The 19,401-nt window shown below is 45.5% G+C and overlaps 1 protein-coding gene and 1 long non-coding RNA gene across 3 annotated transcripts in view; both read left to right on the top strand.

Moving 5' to 3' along the window:
* Positions 1-3,869, top strand: part of GAB3 (GRB2 associated binding protein 3) — a 62,098-nt gene extending 58,229 nt beyond the window's left edge. For both annotated transcript variants that reach the window (XM_017819515.1, XM_017819505.1), the window contains exons 8-10: positions 816-918; positions 2,142-2,255; positions 3,255-3,869. In XM_017819515.1, the coding sequence (XP_017675004.1) occupies positions 816-918; positions 2,142-2,255; positions 3,255-3,371 (334 nt within the window). In that variant the 3' untranslated portion in view covers positions 3,372-3,869. The remainder of the gene's footprint in view (positions 1-815; positions 919-2,141; positions 2,256-3,254) is intronic.
* Positions 3,870-13,938: 10,069 nt separating this feature from the next.
* LOC108497284 lies at positions 13,939-14,723 on the top strand. Its single transcript, XR_001874730.1, has 2 exons — positions 13,939-14,041; positions 14,396-14,723. It is a non-coding gene; the product is annotated as an uncharacterized LOC108497284 (long non-coding RNA).
* Positions 14,724-19,401: the final 4,678 nt, after the last annotated feature.

Raw genomic sequence — 19,401 nt, 5'->3', positions numbered from 1 at the left:
GTCCAAAGCTGGTTAAGCCCTTTGGCACTGCCTCCCAGGGAAAGCCAATAGTCTGCCTCCCAAGCATCCCTGCCAGAACACTGGGGTTAATCAGTGCTGACACAGTGCAGAGTCCTGGAGGATAACGAGCTCAGGGGGAGTGTGCATGTTCTACACTAACAAAGCTAAAAAAAAAAACATGCCTGGAACTAATGAAGCAAAAGGAATTATGCTGTTCATGCTGCTCAAAGTGGCCACCTAATTTCCTACTGACTGACCCCACTGCACTCGCCTGCAGTCAGTTACTCACCGCGTACCTCTGACAGTCATGGAAGTGGAAGTGATTCTGCAGTAGTGGAAGAGATTTCATGTGCAAGAGCTGAGTCACAGCCATCTCCATAGCAGAGATAGCATGTATTGCCACTGTGTGCAAAGCCAGACAAGTTCCTCTGCATGGACCTCCAGCAGCTGATTAATTCACATCAATCTCCAATATGTGGATACCCTCACAGCTAAGTAACTGCCCTCATTATTACCCAAATGAATGATAGCTGTCTCTGTGCCCCTTGCTCGAACAATTGCTTCAATGTTTTATGCTTTCTGTCATACCAGAAAGCAAATTTTCATAAATCCCAGAAGAAAAGAAAATCAACAAAACCACTCATAGCAATATAGCACACTATTTCTAGAACTAAGGAGTGGTTTTGGACGTTCTCTCCATAAAGGCTGCAGCGTTAGTGTGAGTTTATTCACCATATGGACTGTGTCAGGCTTTGGCTTCATTTCAGAGCATCTGTAAGATGCTTCCTTAACCTCTCCTGTGTTTTTCTTCATAGCAATCGAATGAGCTTTATCTCACCAGAAAGAGACGGTATTAATTCAGCAAGAATATTTGCCAATTCAGTTTCCGGAGAAGAGGAAGAAAGTTACATTCATATGGTAATCTTCATTTTCACACAGCCATCCTTTGCTTTATTCTGCTCTGTCACATTGATGGAGAATGCAGAAGTTTGTTTTCTAAGAAAAAACGTTGAGGAGGTTTGTCCTTTGCCTTCTGGGTTTTTTTAAGTGATGAAACGGTTTTAAACCATAGACACTGGGACCAATTTATGGAGAGATAAGGGAAGCCCTTTTCCTGCTCTGCAGAACTCAGCTGTTCGCCCACGAATGTTGCTGAGCAGTTCCAAGAGATCACAGGGATCAGCCATATTTACATGAGAACTCATTAAGGCAAAGGGAAATTAAATCTTTTCACCTTCTAAAAATGTGCCCTGCAAAATCTCCCAGGAAATGACAGAAAGCCGTTAGCTTCCTAAAGAAACACACCAAATATTGTGCAGAAACAGAACTCCCATTAAAGTCTCTTATTGCTTCTGCTTTGGCTGGTGGCACTAACCCCACTTCCCATCCCATGAAAGAAGAACATCTGGCTTCGTGGTCTCCTTTTCTTCATTTACTCTTTAGCCATATCTTGCAAAAGTCCAGAATGTTGGTTTCCTTTGAATTTTAGCTGCAAATGGATCTCAAATCCTTGATCTGAGCCAATGTCTACAAATCTGGCTCCATAGCCAAAGCTCAAGAGTAATGTCTATAAAAATATATTGCAAAACTGACCACAGCCTCCATGAAACACAGTCTAAAATTTTAACCCACATCTCTACCAGATCAAAATGTGCTCAGGAGGGCAGCTTTAGTTGTAACCACTCCCCATTTGATTTCTCTGGTCAAATAAACCCTTCCATGCATTTGTGGTCACCTGTGATTTTTGTGAGATTAATTTTCAGTTGCTAGATTTGAACAGAATTTTCACAATTTCTTCAAATTCACTGAATGATGATGTTTAAGAGGGCACCCCTGCAACTTTGAGCCTTCCAGGAGCTTGGGTTGAGAAGCTGAGCACAAGTCCTTCCTGATAAAATTGCATGTTTTTTTGTTTTGCCATAATTACCAGGAGGAAAAGGCTCTCACACTTTCTTTTTGTCATCCCACAATTATCAGTGTTATGCTGTGGTTAATAACCAAAAGCACCCTTGGCATAGAAAATTAGGTGGCTCCTGACTGTCCTCACACTCATTCTATCAGGCAAATCTCACAGTTGTGGTCCTGCTTCCTTTTAGGATCATGTTTTAAGAGCATTAAAAGTTTCTCTTCTTTCCTGACAGGAACACAGACAGGCAACATCTCCATACAGTGGTGCTTTTCCATGGACAAGGAAATCTAACCTTGATTACTTAGCACTGGATTTTAATTCTGCTTCCCCATCCCCTGTGCAGAAGGTACGAGTCATCTGAAAAAATCCCACAGCCTCCTGTCTATTTGTCTGCTGGGAGGAAATCAAGACCCAGGGTCACATTCTGCTAGGTGCCCCAAGTGTCACGGTGAAGGCAGTCGTGTTTCCAGCTGACTGCATCTGTGGCAGGCTCAAGATTAATATAATAAGAGCATGATTATGGTGATGACAAGGTGTCCTTAGTATGACTCACAGGGATGCTGTTAACATGAGCTCAGCACAGTGCGTGAGACAGCGCTGGGACATGCAGCCATGAGGGCTTGTGGGCAAGCTGGTTGATGTCTTCAGGATCTCTGCATGTTCTTTCATTTTCATCTAGTCTCCACAAAGCCTTTCCTGCTAGTTTTCCCCCAAATCTCTTTGCAGTAACAAATTTACGGCCTGTGATAAATTCATGGGGTAGAACTGTACCATCTCTTGTAACATGGCAAAATGTGCATCTTTATCCTTGCATCACCAAAACCATTTCAATTTCCTTTGCTGAGAAAATACATTCTTTGTTCCAAAGAGCTTCTAACCTGCCCAGGTGGTGGGTAGGTACCACTGCAAAGAAATTAACTGTTATCAGTTTGGGTCACCTTATGTCCTGTGTATCATTTTCCCCATCAGCCAAATACTCCTAGATGCAAAAGACTCTTAAGCTTTCTTATTTAAACCCTCCCTGTAGCTAAAATGCAGTTAGTTCATCCCTGCAGCAGGATCACTCAGATGAGGAGAGAGTGATTATCTGCATGGAAGTAGCCAGCACAGCACGTTTCCCTCGCTCACTGTGCTGGGCTGAGTGACAGAGTAACAGATGGATAATTATAGCTAAAGCAGGCTGTAAAGCAATGCTTTTGTCAGCTGATGTCACTGTGAGCTTCAAGGTGAAGTGAAGCAATCAAGGAACGAGGGAAAGGGAAAATAGAAAATCAAGACAAGTTTCACTAGCATCCCTTTTCAACCTGGAAGTTAATGTATTGGTTTTTTCTTCTCTGTCCCGCAGAAACCTTTTCTGTCTGAGGAACAGAGGGTGGACTATGTCCAGGTAGATGAACAGAAAACTCAAGCTTTACAGAACACTAAGCAGGAATGGACAGATGAAAGACAATCAAAAGTCTAAAGGAAGAAGATTTGGGATCTGGAAGATTTTTTTTTTTTTTGCACTGGAACCACAATGTTAATGAAGCAGCTATCACAGTAGAGTTCAAAGGCAGAGAGGGTTGTAAGATACAATCTGTAGAGGCATTTTTACTGGAAACCTTTGATTTCAGCTGGAAATAGTATGTTGAGTGAGTGAGTGGTTCACTGATGATTAAAGTAATGCATTACTCTTTCTACTGCCCTTACCACTAAGCTACATGGTACCATTTTCTGGCATGATTCTGCGACGAGTCATACACTTAACGTTAACAAATCCACTACAAGTTGCATTAACCTAGTTCGTCCTGCCTTCTCCCTCAGTTGCATAATTCCTAGTTGCTAAAGCTATTTTTTAATATTCCTACAAATACTGCAGGTGCTTGGAGTGCTTTTATGGCAGCAGGCATCTGACAGGTATTGGTGACTAATCAACTAAGGGCTAAAATACTGAAACAATAAAAAGAACTTTTTGAATATATAGTGCTTAAGCAAAGAAAATTTTGAAAAATATTTTTTCCCCTGGGTTTAAAAGGTCTGACTGTGAGCTGATGCTGTCAGAACTCAAAACAGGACTACGTGCCCATGCGACTGGAACGCATGGTCTTTGACCCTCTGGACGACAGTCATTGTATTAAGCTTCTTCTCTCCTTTGTGGCTCATACTTGTCGCCTTTCTGTCTGATTCCTACTGATGTTTTCTCCCCTATCTTGAGAAGTGTCTTCAGCATGGCACAGCACAGCTGCTCTTCTAGCAGGAGGCTGCAGCCACACAGCCCTTGGCTGGCCAAAAAATAGAAAGGGAAGCTGTGAGCCTGTTTCTGCAAGTCTTGAGAGAACTGGCAAAGGATCAAGAATGCTTTCATCTGAACAGCAGAAGAAATGCCATTGGAGTTGCTGGTAGCAGTCGTCAATCTGATTGTTTCACTAGACCCACCCCGAAAAAAAAAAGAGCGTTAGGAAGTGCAGCGCACTCCGAGAGAGGCCGGGAGCCTGCCAAAACAGAACAACAATGCGCTCATGCGGCGTGAGGACCTCTGGGTTCAGGAAGCTTATCTACCTTGGGACTTGTCACAGGCACTATCTCAGGATCACATATGTGTATAGTTTATAAGATATTTAACTTTAAACGCTTGGCTGCAGTCTTTATTTTAAAGTGGCACACAGCCACCTGACTCATGGAAGTAGGCAGTGACGCTGAGTGACCCACTCTGGATTTGGTCTCGCAGGCTTTGCTCCTGTAGGTAAGTCCCAGTAGCCATAAGAGGTCTGATCCTGTCGACGTGGACAGACAGACAGGACCCTTACGAAAGATTTCTTCTCTGACAGTGCCAAGTCACTGCCCTCCCTTTGTGTGCCTGTTGTTACCACATTGCATTACTGTAACCTGACATCCCAAAAATGCTGATTTACCAAACAGAGGTTGTAGAAATGTCATTGCAGAAACCACTGGCATTTCAAGGCTTCTACTCAACTTCCTCCTCTGCACTCACTCTGCTCCAACCATTCGGGCACTCTGAGAGGCTGAGAGATGTGGCCCAGTCTCACGTCCTGTGGGAGAGGCAGCATAGCCAACAGAAACACAGTTTTCCTCCTACCTCAAGAGAGCTGAAGGGCTTGCAAGTCTTACTGCTTCTTTAGCCCAAACCCTGGGGATCTGTGGTGACCAGGCTCTCATTAGCTTGCCCTGCAAGAAAAAGGTTCGCCAGCGCCTTTATTGACTCTGGGGCAAACTGGGCACCCAGGCCTGCAGGCACCAAGTGTCCCAGACCAGAGCTGCTTGGAAAACAGAGGTTAATCCTACAGATAGCTGACCTGCTGTTGCCCCATGCTCTGCTCCTCCTCGCCCCCTCACTGAAGCTCTAAAGTGAAAGTTGATGTTCACAAAAATTTTGAAAATAATTCCAACTTTTCTGTATACATCTTGTCTGTCTGGTGTGAAATTCAGTTTGTTAAAACCCAGGGGTTTGTCCTCAAACTGATTTAGCAGAGCTGTGAGCAACCATGCCCTGGGAGTGGTATTGCAGCAGGGGCAGTGGAGATCTGCACCTCCACAGAGGTGTCAGAGAGAGGGAAGCATAGAAGGGCCACAGATACTGCGACCTTTGACTTTCTGCTCAAAAGAATTGCCTTTCTTTCAAAGTGTACAAATAACGCATCACTGAAAGCTCTTGGTGTATGATGACGTACTGAAGGGGTTAAAAGACCAGTGTCTTATGTTAGGGACAGAAAATCTCCACAGAGGGCAGGTAAAGTTGTGTTCTGCTACTGCAGATCCTGGATTGTGGAGTGATGTCAGGGCAGCCTCCTATGCGGATCAGCATCGCATACAGATCAGATTGTGTTTGACTGGAGTGTTTCTTTTCATGCTGTCAGAAAATTTTCTGAAGAGGAAAAACACTGAGTTATTGGAGACAACTGACTCACTTGTTATTCTAGTTTATTGTAAAAATATTTAAATTTCAACAAACCTGGCTAACAGAAAGAAAAAAGAGCTCTCTCGGTATTTTTATTCCCCTAAAAGGACATAAGCATATACCTTGGCAAGGACAGTCCTTAGATCAGAATGGCCCCTTTCAACTTCCTGTGTCCCCTGCTTGCCCCCACCGCCCTCTTATCTTGATCAAACGCTGCTCACTGGTTTCTAACTTTCTCTTTTTAACTAGAAGCTAAGTTTGAGGGTTTATTCAAATTTTCATGTAAGGTCTGTTTTTACCCTCTACTCCAGGATGTGTAACATGCATTCTTGTGCCAGTACAACACATGAAACAGGAGAAATTAAAAATATCCGAAAAAAAAAATCCAAAAGCAGAGCAGTCTTCCCCCAAGGCTTTTTTTTTCTGTTGTTTTGGTCAAATTCCACAATACTTCAAAGAGGGTAAAGAGGAGGAGGATGGTAGGAATATGACAAAGGCCAAATCTGCTGAGGCCACCCTATCCCTAAGGATTTGGGTGTGAATGGAGCCACAGCAGCCCTTGCTCTAATACACGATGACAAACCTGTGGGCCAGTACCCACAGAACCAACCGGTGGGAGAGGAGGGATGTTACAGAGCAAAAAGGAGCCATTGTTTAGTTAAGTCTGTTCTTAAATCCCAATCCCTTGGCCAAAGAGGAAGGAAAACCCGAAAACTCAGTTAGCTTTTGACAGTGTCATGTCTGAAAGCATAGCCCAGGCCAGAGCCCTCAGTTCACTGCGGCTCTGGGGCCAGCCAGGCACACTCCTGGTGGTGTCTTCTTTTTGCCATGGATCTGTTATTTGTATGTATTTTTTTCAAAAGTGTCATGAGAGCTGATGCAGAGAGAGGCTCTGCACCTAAATGAGCATGGGGTGGCCAGTGGTCCCTTAGGAAACTCTTGTCTTCTGAGGGAACTGGCATTGCCCAGCTCAGGACTTGTAGTGCCTTCTCCAGCACTGCTGGGCCTTCTTGTTTAAAATGGAGAGAAGCTCTAAATGAGCAGAATAGTTTTTGTTTAATTGGAGAAGTCACCCTGTAGAGTTGCCAGATGAAGCTTGGTTGCAGGATGATGTGGAAAAAAGCTCAAGGCTTTGAGTCTTGTGGTTGTTGTTGAGGCCCTCATCTGGTTTCCCCCACTGATGGGTTTAATATGGCCTCACTCTGCACTCCTTCAATGACCACACATATGAGCAAGGCATAGCAGGATCCACAACTCATTTGCTTTTTGGACTAAACTGCATTTTACATTTATAATTCCTTTATTACAGGAGGCAGCATTCATGTCCTTGCTGACAGATATGAACCTGAGAAACGTCAACAGCCATTTAACTGGAGCCAGGTGTTTTTGGCCAGCTCACTTTTGCCAATGGTAGTGCCCACTTTCTTCTATGTCACTAACTACATCGTAGATGTAGATTTTGGAGTTGCATTCACTTGAAGTGATTCAGTGGTTTAGTAATTCAAAGACCATCAGATGCTGTGATGCGAACGAAGCACAGGGCAATGCCTTCCCTTTGTCCCCCTGTTCTGCAAAACTTGCTCAGGTTTAAAAAAAAAAACAAAAACCACCAAAATAGCAGACTTTTGCCATGTCAAAGCCAGAATTATTTTTTTTTTCAAATAAAAATAGACTTTTGTCTTGTGCAAATGAAGCATTATACATTTTTTGTATTTGTAAATCTGTGGGGAAGCATTAAACAGTCATCTCTGTTATGAAGGAGTTAGTCATTGCTAGAGGGAAGGGGCTCGCCTTCCTCATGTTTCATTGTAATGTTTGGTGTATATATTTGCAAATTAAACTGTATCTTTTTTCTAATAAATTAATATAAAAGGTAGCTGTAATCTTTAATTATTTTGATAAGCAAAGGGGAAAACTTTCACGTTTTTCATTTAATGCTTTTTCATTTTCTAAATCTCTTATTAGTCAGTGACTCGTTTATATAAATTATTTGGATGCAAATTCAAACAAATTTGCAAAGAAATGTCATGCGCCTGTGTATCAGGGAGATTATTTGCAGAATAATGAAGAACTATGAAGTTGTGACTTGGACTCATGTCTGCATCCCCCTGAGGCTGGGGTAAGTTGCAGCCCCCCAGCCCCAGCTCCTGACCATATCCCTGCCACTGCCACAGCCACTTACTGATCAGTGATGTAGACCACAAGCACAAATTTGTTCAGCACATGCTCTGGGCTTGGATACAAAGACTAGTTGTTATTTAACCTGATCCTCTAATTGCTCTGTGCTGAGGAGTGTAGTTGCTGTTAATATAATTTCCACGTGCAGCAAGCTGGGGATGTGGGATCCTTTCAATGTGCACATCTTGGGATTTGGAAGATGAAATGAGGCCATTCACGGGAGCAGAGCTGAGCAAGTCTTGCTGCTAACAAGACAGGTAGTTTGGAAACAGTTTATTTATTGCTTCAGGCTAATGTCACTTTTGGATCTGCATACTTTGTAATCCTGGCTGGATACCCATTGTGGTGGATCAAGGGACATGTAGTGCTTAGAGAGCCACTGATGGAAAATTGGCTGCATGACTCAAGACACACATGTAATTTAGATAAACCTTTGCCTGTGAGCTTGATAGAAGGGAACTGTGTGACATTTTGTGTTCAATCTTGTAGGGAGGGCAGGTCAGACAGCTAAAAGGTCAGATAAAGTCTGACTGCTGATTCACAGTTGTGTCCATGTCCTCTGCCCAGCAGAGATGGGAATGGCCCTTTCATCAGGGAGCACTCCCCAGAAAAGCGGCCTCCCTCTGCTGCACCAGCTCCCAGAGCCTCTGAGGGAACCAAACATGCCAAACCCACCATCACTCCTGCCACCATGCAGTGAGCCAGGAAGCACTGAGACTTCTCACACCTCCATGCAAAGTACTTTGGTGATTGGACAACAACAATAATAAGGTGAAAAAAATGACAGAAAAAAGTCTAGCTGTGTAGGCACTTGGTAGGAGTTGGCCCCTCTAATCACATCTGCAGTTTCAAACCACATCAAATACTTCCCTGAAGCAAAAAGCCACAAAGCAGCCAGCCAGGTCCCCAAAACAGATTATCTTCATGGGGTGTGAAACATAAACCTGTCCAAAAAGGCAGTAATTCCCTGTCGTAGAAGCATACAATATACCCTGAGTCAGAAGAGACCCACAAGCCCTGAGAATCCCACCATGTGCCTGAGAGTGTTGTCCAAACACTTCCTGAACTCTGGCAGGCTTGGTGTCATGACCACTTCCCTGGGGAGCCTGTTCCAGTGCCAATCATCCTCCAGGTGAAGAACCTTTTCCTAATATCCAACCTATTGCCCCAGTGCTTTTTGTTTCTTCAGCTCTTTTGGCTAAGAGTGCCATTGCTTTAGTGTTTTTAAGCCAGAGATGCTCAATAGAGCATCGCCTTAAAAATGAGCATTCCTGTGTAATCCTGCCTACACTGGAGACTTGATCAACTCAAAGATACAGGTCTTGGGCCACAGCGGTGACATCTCATTTACCTCCAGGAGATCTCCAAGAGCTTTGGCAAAGGACTTATATTTTATTTCTGATTTTTCATGTGGGCTTTGCAGGACAGTGACTCCCCCCAGGCCAGTGGCAGCAGCAGAGACAACACTGAGTTTGTGGGGTCTTAGTCCTGAGCTTTTGCCAGCAACTAATGCAGGCTGCATGCTGTGTTTTGACAGGTCTAAAGATCTGCATTTCCCCATCAAACAGCTTCTAAAGCTCTTCTTCCAGCTGTTTAGGGCAGAGACCATAGAGGGACTTGGCTCTGTGGTCATACATATTTATAGGAGCACACTGGGTGCCAGGGTACCACATCCAGCGCAAACAAAGGATGCAGCTGGCAGAGGCTCAGCCCCTCCCCACCTGGGGAGCTGATCCCAGGCCCTGTTGTAATGCAGGACCAAGCAGGGAGTGACCCAACCTTTCATTCACTGTCCTGTTTTGTTCTACTTTGATATTTGATTTTCCTTTCACATCTGATTTTAGCATAAGCTCACTGTTATACAGCCCCAACACGCTGCTCTGACAGCTTGGGGATCTCAGCATTGGTAAATCCATCACTGTGTAAGAGCCTGAAAAGCCCTTGTTCTCTGGTGGGCTCTCACTGAGGTCTTTCAAACTTAGTGCAGTTTTGGGGTGCTTTCCTGCAGTTTTGGGGTGCTTTCCTTGCATGTGTTTGTGGTGGTTCTTGCAGCTCGGTTTGTTTCTTCATTAAAAAATGCCCAGTTTTTTGTCCAGGAGCTCAGTTCCTTGGAAGTGCCTCTGACTATGCCGTTATCTTCAGATGCTTGGTTTTGCTACTGCAGCTGTCATTTCTTAGAGTCCTTCCCCACAGAGCAGCACATAGAGAGGGGGGAGACCTGCTCTGTATTTTTCCCCACGAGGGAAAAACTGCAGATCCCTCCCATAAAGCATTCATTCTGACACGTACTCCAGGAGAATATTGCTCTGCCAGCACCTTGGTTTTCTCTGGGAAGGCACAGAGCATTTCCAACAATGGAAAAGGCAGGACATCAAATGGAGGTAACACTGGCGGGAGTCTACAAGTGCTTGAGGAGATGCTAGAAGGCAAACACAGCTTTTGCCTTTAGGTTTCCAGATCAAAGTACAGGACAAGCTTTAAGTGCAACCTTTTGTACAGCCTGAGAGAGAAAATTCCTCTACAGAGAGAGCTGGAGGATTGAGCAATACGGAGATTCACTAAATCCATGAGGTCTCCGTAACTCTTTGGTCTCTCTGTTTACTATTAATGTACCTTTTGGGAAGCAGCCAGGTTTACCAAGCAAAGGGAAAAAGTTTCCAAAAGGAGCCCTAGTGGGGCTTGGGTGCCACCACTGCTGGGGCATTCAGCTAAGATCCCAGTGGACAGCAGGAGTTTCAGAGACACTGAGCTGTTCCTCTTCAAAACTGAATGGCCTTAGGAGATACCTGACCATGGACTACACTATTCCAGCATGGCTAGCTAGAATAGTGACAACTATGGCTAGTTGGAATGGCAACTGACCTACTGCAGGCAGTCCCAGGAGGGCTGGAGGGACAGATCAACTGTCTCCCACCTCCTTCTGCTGCTGCTTCTCCTGTCAAGCAGCCTGACACTCACAGAGCTGTGCCCAGGCACCTTGGGGTCCCAAAAATCCGGAGGCTGAGAGATATGCTCTTGGCCATAGGAGCAGGTAGCCCTTTGTCAGTCACATCTTAGGGTATGTTCATTCAAAGCACTGAGCAAGCCCAATATACTGACAGTGGCAAATGGAGCTCCCCCAAAAGGGTAAGGGCTTCCCAGCAGAAAATGTATCTGGCCCTTGGTGTATATTTTATCCATGAAGAAAAGGCAGGTGGCAGAACAGCAGGCAGGCTGTTTACAGTTCAAAAATAAAATATGCCTTTTTAAAAGTGTTTTTAAAATAAAAAAAACAGAAGATTCATCATTTCTTTGGTTTAACTTCCTCCACAGTTAGTCAGAAATCATCAGGAAATGGCACCGAAGGAAATCCGTCCTGTTCTGCCTGGTCAGCACAAGGAATGTGCTCACGCAGAGGAGGACTGTGAGGGGGGGCCCTGGCTCTTCCCAGGCAGAGCTGAGCAGTGCAGCAGAGACAGCTCAAGAGCAAACTTGCATGATGTGTAAAGACAAAATGACAGGGAGACAAAATAAAGATGGATTTCCTCAATCAGCACACCCAGAATCTGACTTTTGCACCAAATTAAAATTTGGAATAACTCCAGAAATGTCAGTAATTCTTTTTCCCATGCTTATATATAGCAAAAAAAGTGCACATTTTTAACAACCATACACCTCTTCAGACTTTGATTTTCTCTAAACAGCTCTGACTGTTAAATGATACACGAAGCTCACCAAATAGCTTTATTTTGGCTGCAGACTTGCCCATCTCTGTGCTTCTCTCACCAGTGCCCACACTGTTACTCCCTCCACAGTCCACTGCTGGACTGGCTCAAAAAGTTCTTGAATGTTGCTATTTACCTCCAGCCTCTCTGGATCAAGTTGGGAGAAAGGGGTGTTTTGGTGTTATTCCATCAGGTACGGTTGGTTGCCTGTACATTTGTGGCTGCAAAAACACAGACATCTAAGCAAAAGCACCATTCTTTTCCATTGGCACCATAATGTTAATCCTCCTAAGGAGCTCTTGCTAAGTCTTCTGACCACAGTTCACTGAAAACAGAGGAAGGAGCACGTATAGTGGCTGGTTTGTATTGGGAGGAGGTGAGAAACAGATGTGCAGGAGTTTGAAGCAAAGAGAAGAGCAGCTGTATCCATGAGGTTTGTTTCAATCCTGCAGATGAGACGCTGCACAGAAAAGCTCAAGTAGGTGAACAGCCCTAAACCTCAGGTATACAGACCAGTACGAAGTCTGTACCTTTTCTAGAAAGAGATGTTCCTATTCAGCACTGCACCTGTACTGCATTACTCTATAGCAGTGAGTGTGCCAGGTAAGGCAGCGAAGCATCGTGCCTTAAATCTTTCATCACTCTTTAACTCTCTGGCTTGTGCTTCCCTAGGGGAGGCAGACACTGCCAGGCTCACCCTCGGGACCTTTTTGTTGTCCCAGAGAGCACAGCTCAACCAATACTGCCAGGTCCCCAAGCTGCTCCAAGACACATAAGGAAAACAACCTCTACAGGCAAAGAAGCAGGTGTGTCCCAGCCTGTATCCAAAGTCTGCCATCAGAAAGAGAAAAGGGCTCTGAATTGCATCTTGTGTTTATCAGGATTATTTTGGCTATGGGTGCCTATGATCCTGCTTCCCGTGGAAGCAGCATGTTCAAGGAGCTCTGTGGCACAAGGAAACCCCTGAGGTCCTTCTGCTGAGGAAAGGCTCAGTGTGTGCCCACCAGGTCCAGTATGAGGGCGTTGGCTTTGACAAATCTGTAAGCTGTTGCTTTTGCTTGGAAGCCCTGAGCAAGCTCCTTTTGCTATGTGGATCATGAGGAAAATACACTCAGCTGCCTGCACCCAAGTGAAATTCCCAGCCTTGTACCTGGGAGAGGGAAACGTGCAGTGTCAGGAAGAGGAACTAAAAATCACTTTCCGCTGGAAGCCTTGCCTACAAGTATTGTATCTTAGCAGCTGTTGGGATGTGCTTTCACAATATCCTTTGAATTCTGAATGGCTAGAAAATACTTAAAAATCAGATTTCTCTGATAGCTCTGACACTTGCACTGCAGCCAAGTGGAGTCCTCTGCCTGGAAAATGTTGACGCAAAGGTTTCCTGGTGCTGCTGAGCAGCGGGTCACCATGAGATGGGATCAGTAACTCCAACCCAGGGTTGAGCAACCTGTTTGTCAAAATGCAATCTGGCTGCTTCCCCAGGGAGGTGCTTGCTTCCCCTCCACACCAGCCCTCCCGGTACAAAGGGCCAAGGGCAGGGCAGGCGGGGACAAATCCAGCAAGGAAAGCTACAAAGCACAGAGTGAGACAGCGCTGGGCAAAAAGCAAACCCTGCCCTGCTGTGCCCAATGCCTGCCTGCTGCTTCCACAGTGAAATTACAGCCCAGGAGCCTCCAGTAAATTCAATCTCACTTTGGTGGGAGGTTGGCGGCAGTTTTAGGATGGGCACAAGGTGTCCAAGGACATCTGTGGCTGAGTGGGTGGGAGCTCAGGGGAATACAACTTCCACATCCCAAAACATTACCTTTTATTTTGACTTGGAAAGCATGCAAATAGCTGTCCTTCAAAAGGTCTAGAGACAACCCTTATCTGATGTTCACCCCAAACAGGGAAGGGGAGACAAAAGGGAAACTTTTGGTGAAAGAAGGTGTTTGGTGCTAGCAAATGGCCCCCATAAAGGCTTTCAGTTGCCATGGGATCTACTTGGTGCTGTGGTTGCTTTTTTTGAATAACCAGCCATGGCTGTGTGCTCCCCCCTTTCTGCTTAAGCAATAGCCACTGGTGGTGGTTGTGATGGTTTTGGACTCCAGAAGGACAGATAACAACGCAATAGCTAAAGGTCATAAGTCTTGCTCAACAGCTGAGGGCTAATTGAGCATGTGCCAAATAAAATACGGCTGGTATGTAAATATGAGCATAAGTCAATCATCTTACTCCATAAATAGTGGGCAGCCCAGGGCCTGTTGAGCTCTCCTTCACACCAGTGGGCTGCAGGACAAGAGCTGCCCTTGAGTGGGGACACCTCTCAAGGTTATTCCTCAAAGCTGAGAGAATCCTTATCACATCAGATAATTGGTAAGTGAATTGGGAATAAGTGTGCTGAAACTTTGAAATAAGTGATGTGAAGGGTTGGTTGTGTACGTACAGTCCTTTAGACATAAACCGTTGACCAAGCCTGGGACTAAGTCTGCATCCCAGTGCACCCAAACTCCTCTGAGAAAGGAGTCTAGAACACAAGGTAATCCTACCTAAACCTCACGTCTCACTGGGAGGCTCTCCCTGACACTTTTGGCTGATCTGTCCTTCATGCAGCTAATAATCAAGTATACCTTGCCATTGAATCTTATCAAACCATGTTGCATTTACCATCAAACTTGGTTAAATCACTGGTTTATCTCAATAAATATATTGCTACTTCTCTCTTACAAGTGAAGGGTGTCACCCCATCTGCAACACCAGCTTCAGGAAGCATCACAAGGCAAAGCTATAGAGGAGAGAGAGACAGTGCCAAGCCCTGGGGCCGCAAGTAACCCCAAAATCAACCTCTGCTGCTGTCAAGGCAGAGAAGAGGAACAGTTGCTGCTGCTGCCTTAAAGACTGATCTTCCATCTCATCTTGTGAAACCTTTCAGAGGGAAGTGGTTGATCTCAAGCTGTTGTTTGGAGTCATTTTCATGGAAGTCTCCAAATAGATGTTACGCCTCAGTGCTGAAGACGGCGTTTTTCAGAAAAATAAACAAAATGCTGTTCCTACAGGCCACATTTTGTTCAGGATGGTACTAAAGTTGATGAAGTTCAGCTGTATTCCTCTTGCTCTCTGCTCCCCTATGCATGCCCATGGCAGAGGGAAGCAAGTCCAGCAGCAACTTGTGGAGCCTTGTGCAAAACAGAGGGGAAATCCAGGACTTAAGCCCTCAAGTTTAAGAAATTCACCTGGATTTCTTTTCACAAAAGAGCATTTTTCATCAACTGGTTGGCAATGAAATCAGTCCACGTGCTGTTTTGGCTGATGATAAATTGACTGTAGAAGTCACTGCCAGTAGTTGCCTGTTCCTAGCCCTGCAGTGCCCACTGCCAAGATCCATGAGATCCAGTCTGCTGCTGCCAACACCAAGCAACCTGACTCTTGGATTTACCAAAGTAAGACAGGATTTCTAGTGTGGGTTGCTCTTCTGTAACAAGTTAGACACACAGGAGAGGCTCAGGGACAGCTGGCATGCAGGGCTCACCTTCTCCTCCCCATGCCTGATGCTGTCAGACACCTTCCCCATGTGCTCATTCTTCACTTCACAACCCACCTGAGAAAATCCCAGCCCCGAGGAGCTGCCAGTGAAATAGTATGTACTGGAATTGAAAAACAAAGACACCTCTACCTGTATAAAAGATTTTTATCTCTATAATGCATATACTCATAGCTTGAGGACTCATATATGTATGTATTCTCAAGAAGCAGAAGACATCTGTCTCTCACACGGGACACGGAGGCATGTGGGGGCTGGCCTGGAGCTGCACCATTCCTGCAGGAATACCAGAGTTCCCATTTCTGTGTCTGCCTGGCTGTCCAGTGCCTACCCTGCTGTGCCTGAGCACACCAAACCCTGGGAGTCTGTGCCCCCCCCCCCAGCAGCTTGCTGTGCTGACTGAAACAACAGGCTGGGAAGGGGAGAGGAAAATGCCTGTTTTCCCTGTCATCTCCTCCCATACAGGGCTGCCTGGTGGCAGATGTGTTGCCTGTGGGATTTATTGCAGTATTGGCCATGGGTTTTGGTTTGCCAGAAGTGGGTACCAACACACCAGCCACTCCTGCTGCACTGAGATGGGGCTGGTGACACCGACCCTGCAGCTCCTCACCACCAGCAGTGCCAGTGCTGCTGTTGCAGCATTCTGGGACACAGCAAGACAGAGGTGTGAGCATTGAATGAGCTGGAAATGCCTTGGTATAAATATCTCCCCTCCAGTGCCTTGGGCTCCGTGTCACAGGGAGATAACCAGCAGTATCTAGCCGTGCCCAGGCACGGGGCTGCTCTGAGCTTGGATGCTCCAGCCACAGGGTGGGAACCTGGCAACACCCAGACACTTTAAGGTGGAAGGGCCCCAAGCCACACCACGGCCATCTGCTCCATGACTCTGCTTCCCAGCACTATCAGTTTTGCATGCAAGAAGCTTTGCGGTCCCCGTTCTCGTTATTTTTACCATGTTTTACCTTCTGAGGCAGGCAGACAGCTGTCCATGTTAATGCAGTTGTTTTCACCCTGTGACACAGGGCTTCTGCAGTCACTGGACAGTTCCCCACACACCCCGAGGAGGGTGGTGTTCCCAGGCACCAGATACAGTGACACCCATCTGTGGAGGGGAACACAGTGCCCCTCACAGCTAATCTTGGTCTGGGGTTAGTCGGTTGCCCCCAATCCAAACCCACAACCCGCTGCCCGTTGGACACCAGCTCTGCACCCACCCTGGTCTGGTGGCAGGAGGCACTGCTGTGAAGGTGGGCTCAGCTGATGGCACTCCAGCTGGCTGGCAGCCTCTGCAGCCCTCCCACAGCCCCATGGCCTTCTCAGCTTCTCCTGGAGGAGAAAGTGATGCCTTTTCCTTCACGAGCTCAATTCACAGGTAACCCTGCCGTGGTCATGCTCATGCTGGCTGCTCTTGAGTGGGGTTTTGCTGCTCCCCCCTTTCAGGGACACTGTGGCTTTCCCAAGGATGCAAGAGGGGACACAGAAACCACCATCATCTTCTCTAGCACATCTTCTGCTGGGCACAGGGACACCTGCAGACAAAGACCGCTTTTTCATGACACTGCAGAGCCCAGTTCCCTCCAGTGCCTCCGACTGCATCATCCTGTAACACCAACCCCACTGCTGTGTGAGGAATGGAAGCCTCATCCATCACTAACAAAGTGTGCGTGCTTGCATAGTAAATCCCACACTTGCATTCAGCAGAGAAAAAAGCTGTCAGAAGTGGGGATTTATTACCATTTGCCAGTATTCTCTTTCCATTTTTGCTGATTAATTTTATACATAGAAGGAGAACTCTTGCAAAAACAGGATTGCAGTTGTGCTGTGCCATTTAAGGGCATAGGGATGGTGAGACACATGGGAAAAGGGATGATGTTGAATAGACATGATGGTGTAGTTGGAGAACCAGCTATTTTACAGCGGATATTTTGTACACCCGTTGTCACCTCTGGGATGATGATGGCTTGTGTAAAAAGAAGGGAAGAGTGCAGAAAGGGACATGGCACTGTCTGCTTGGCTGACTTTCTAAAAATACCATGTTCAGCTCTGTCATCTGCATGGTCAGCACGGCAGCTTCTCCTGTCCCTGCCAGGCTGATGGGATCTTATTTTCAACATGTTTTCCTGTAAGATCACGCTCCATCCAACCCCTCCCCAGTAATCCTTGAGCCCACTGCCCACCTTACTCTCAAAGGAGTGAATGTCTGGAAAATATTAAGGTCTTGCAAATTTTGTGAGAGCAGGTAATCAGACTGAGAAAAAAAAAGAGGCAAGAGAATGAATTAAACCCTGGGAAAGAACTTTAATGGGAGTCGGTGGCTTATTAGACACCAAAAAATCCACTCTTTAGTCAAGGTTTCTCTCTCATGTGGATTTGCTGGTGTTTAATAAAGCGTGAACTCCCGTTAAAGCTTTTCCTGTGGTTGGAACATTCACAATGTGTGGCTTCTCTGATGTCTTTTAAGCAGCAGAGTTGTGCTGCAGCCTTGGAGAATGCAGTCAGTCCCCAGGCATAAACCCACAGAAAATTATTTACTAGTTCATTTATTAGTTCTGTGGCACATGGGACTGCTTGTTACATCCAGTGTTTTCCCATAAAAACAGACAAAAGGACAAGTAGGAAAGGCAGGTTTTGTATGGTGGAAGACATCTTACCCCATCCCACCCAACAGTACCTGCTGCAGCACCAGCTCAGGCTCCTTCCCCCACTCTGACCAGCCCTTCATCTGTCTCTAGAGGTTCTCAGCTATCTCCAGAAATGCCCCAGTTTTGGTTAAATTCTTAGTGCTTGTGCTACGTGCTAAATTCGATTGTCTTGATTTGGTTTATTTTAATTTGTATAAAAGAATTTATTCCTTCATAAAAAAATAAAAATAAAAAAATCCATCCCCTGGATGATTTTGAAACCACTGTGTTTCAATAGCATTGACTTGGTGCTCGTTCCATCAGCAAGGACAGGTAATGAGAATAAGCATTTCGGTTTCAAAACACTTGAAACTCTACTGTTTGCATCTAATTCTATTTCTCCCTGTCAGGATCAGCTTTTCAGAGGTTTGTGAACACTTAGTAATACAGCGAGATGCCTTGAGGGCATCTCACAAGTGCCTTAACTCCTTTGTCCGTGCCTTTTTTTTCTAGATAAAATGTATGTGCTGGTTTGCCCTTATCTTCCATTTCACTGACACACTCAAGGAATTTTATGTTTTGAGATGGAAGGTTTTCCTTTATAAACATCCGCACCTTTGTCCCTATTTATTTCTGCTTAGCCACGTGTCCCACGTTTATTGTCATTTTTTGTTCCCATTTATTTATTTGGTATGAAACTAATGCCCATTTGGCCACAATTTCCAGGAATGCTTTAAATTGACTTCAATACAAGATTGTTTTCTATTGGCAGTGTCATATTTTTTTGGAGGCTGTGCTGTCTCCTTCCTCCGTTGCCATGGTGCAGCCCCATCAGCATCCCCTAGCCCCCCCAAATCCTTCTTCCCCAAGTCAGGTATGCTCCTTTTCCTTGGCAGGGATAGAAACATTGCAGGTCCAGTTTGGACCACAATTTGTATAATTTTATTAGGTTGATGATTTTAGCTTTCTTGCTTCTCCAATGTTTATTGAGTCTGAGGTTAAAATGATCAGCGTTAGAGCAGGGAATGCCTCTCCTGCTCCTGACCTAGGGTGCTCCAAGCAGCAACCTCTGGTGTTTCCAAAACATCACTGGTTACAGCCTCAGGCATATGGCTGCAGCACCTGCATCACACCTTGTCTTAGCATTCTGACATCTTAGCCTCACAGAAAGGCCCCTGAAATGAATTCCAAGGTGATGGAAACAATGGATGAATACTTTCGTCTGCTGTCAACCCATACCCTCTGAAATGTTTGGAGCAGGGCTAGCAATGCCATTTCCTCAGGTGACAATCACATTTCATTAGGTGTTTGCTAACAAACAGCAGTGACTGTCCATATCAAAACTGCTCATATGTAGATACACACATACACAAACAGGATTCTGTAAAATAAACAAGGCTTGTCCTGGGACAGTCCCAAAACCAGAACAGAGCCCTCCTCCCATAAACCAAGACTAATCTTCTAAGACTAAACTTTGGATCCTGAATTTTTATGAGATCCCTCACTCAGCTCCTGCTTTTAAAAACCCTTCTCATAATCCTACTTAGAAAGTAACAGACCAAACCAGGACAGGT

Source organism: Lepidothrix coronata, unplaced genomic scaffold (genome assembly GCF_001604755.1).
Source record: "Lepidothrix coronata isolate B3197 unplaced genomic scaffold, Lepidothrix_coronata-1.0 Scaffold2, whole genome shotgun sequence".
NCBI lineage: Eukaryota > Metazoa > Chordata > Aves > Passeriformes > Pipridae > Lepidothrix > Lepidothrix coronata.
The sequence above is the reverse complement of the archived record's forward strand: the minus strand, read 5'-3'. Positions and strand labels throughout refer to the sequence as shown.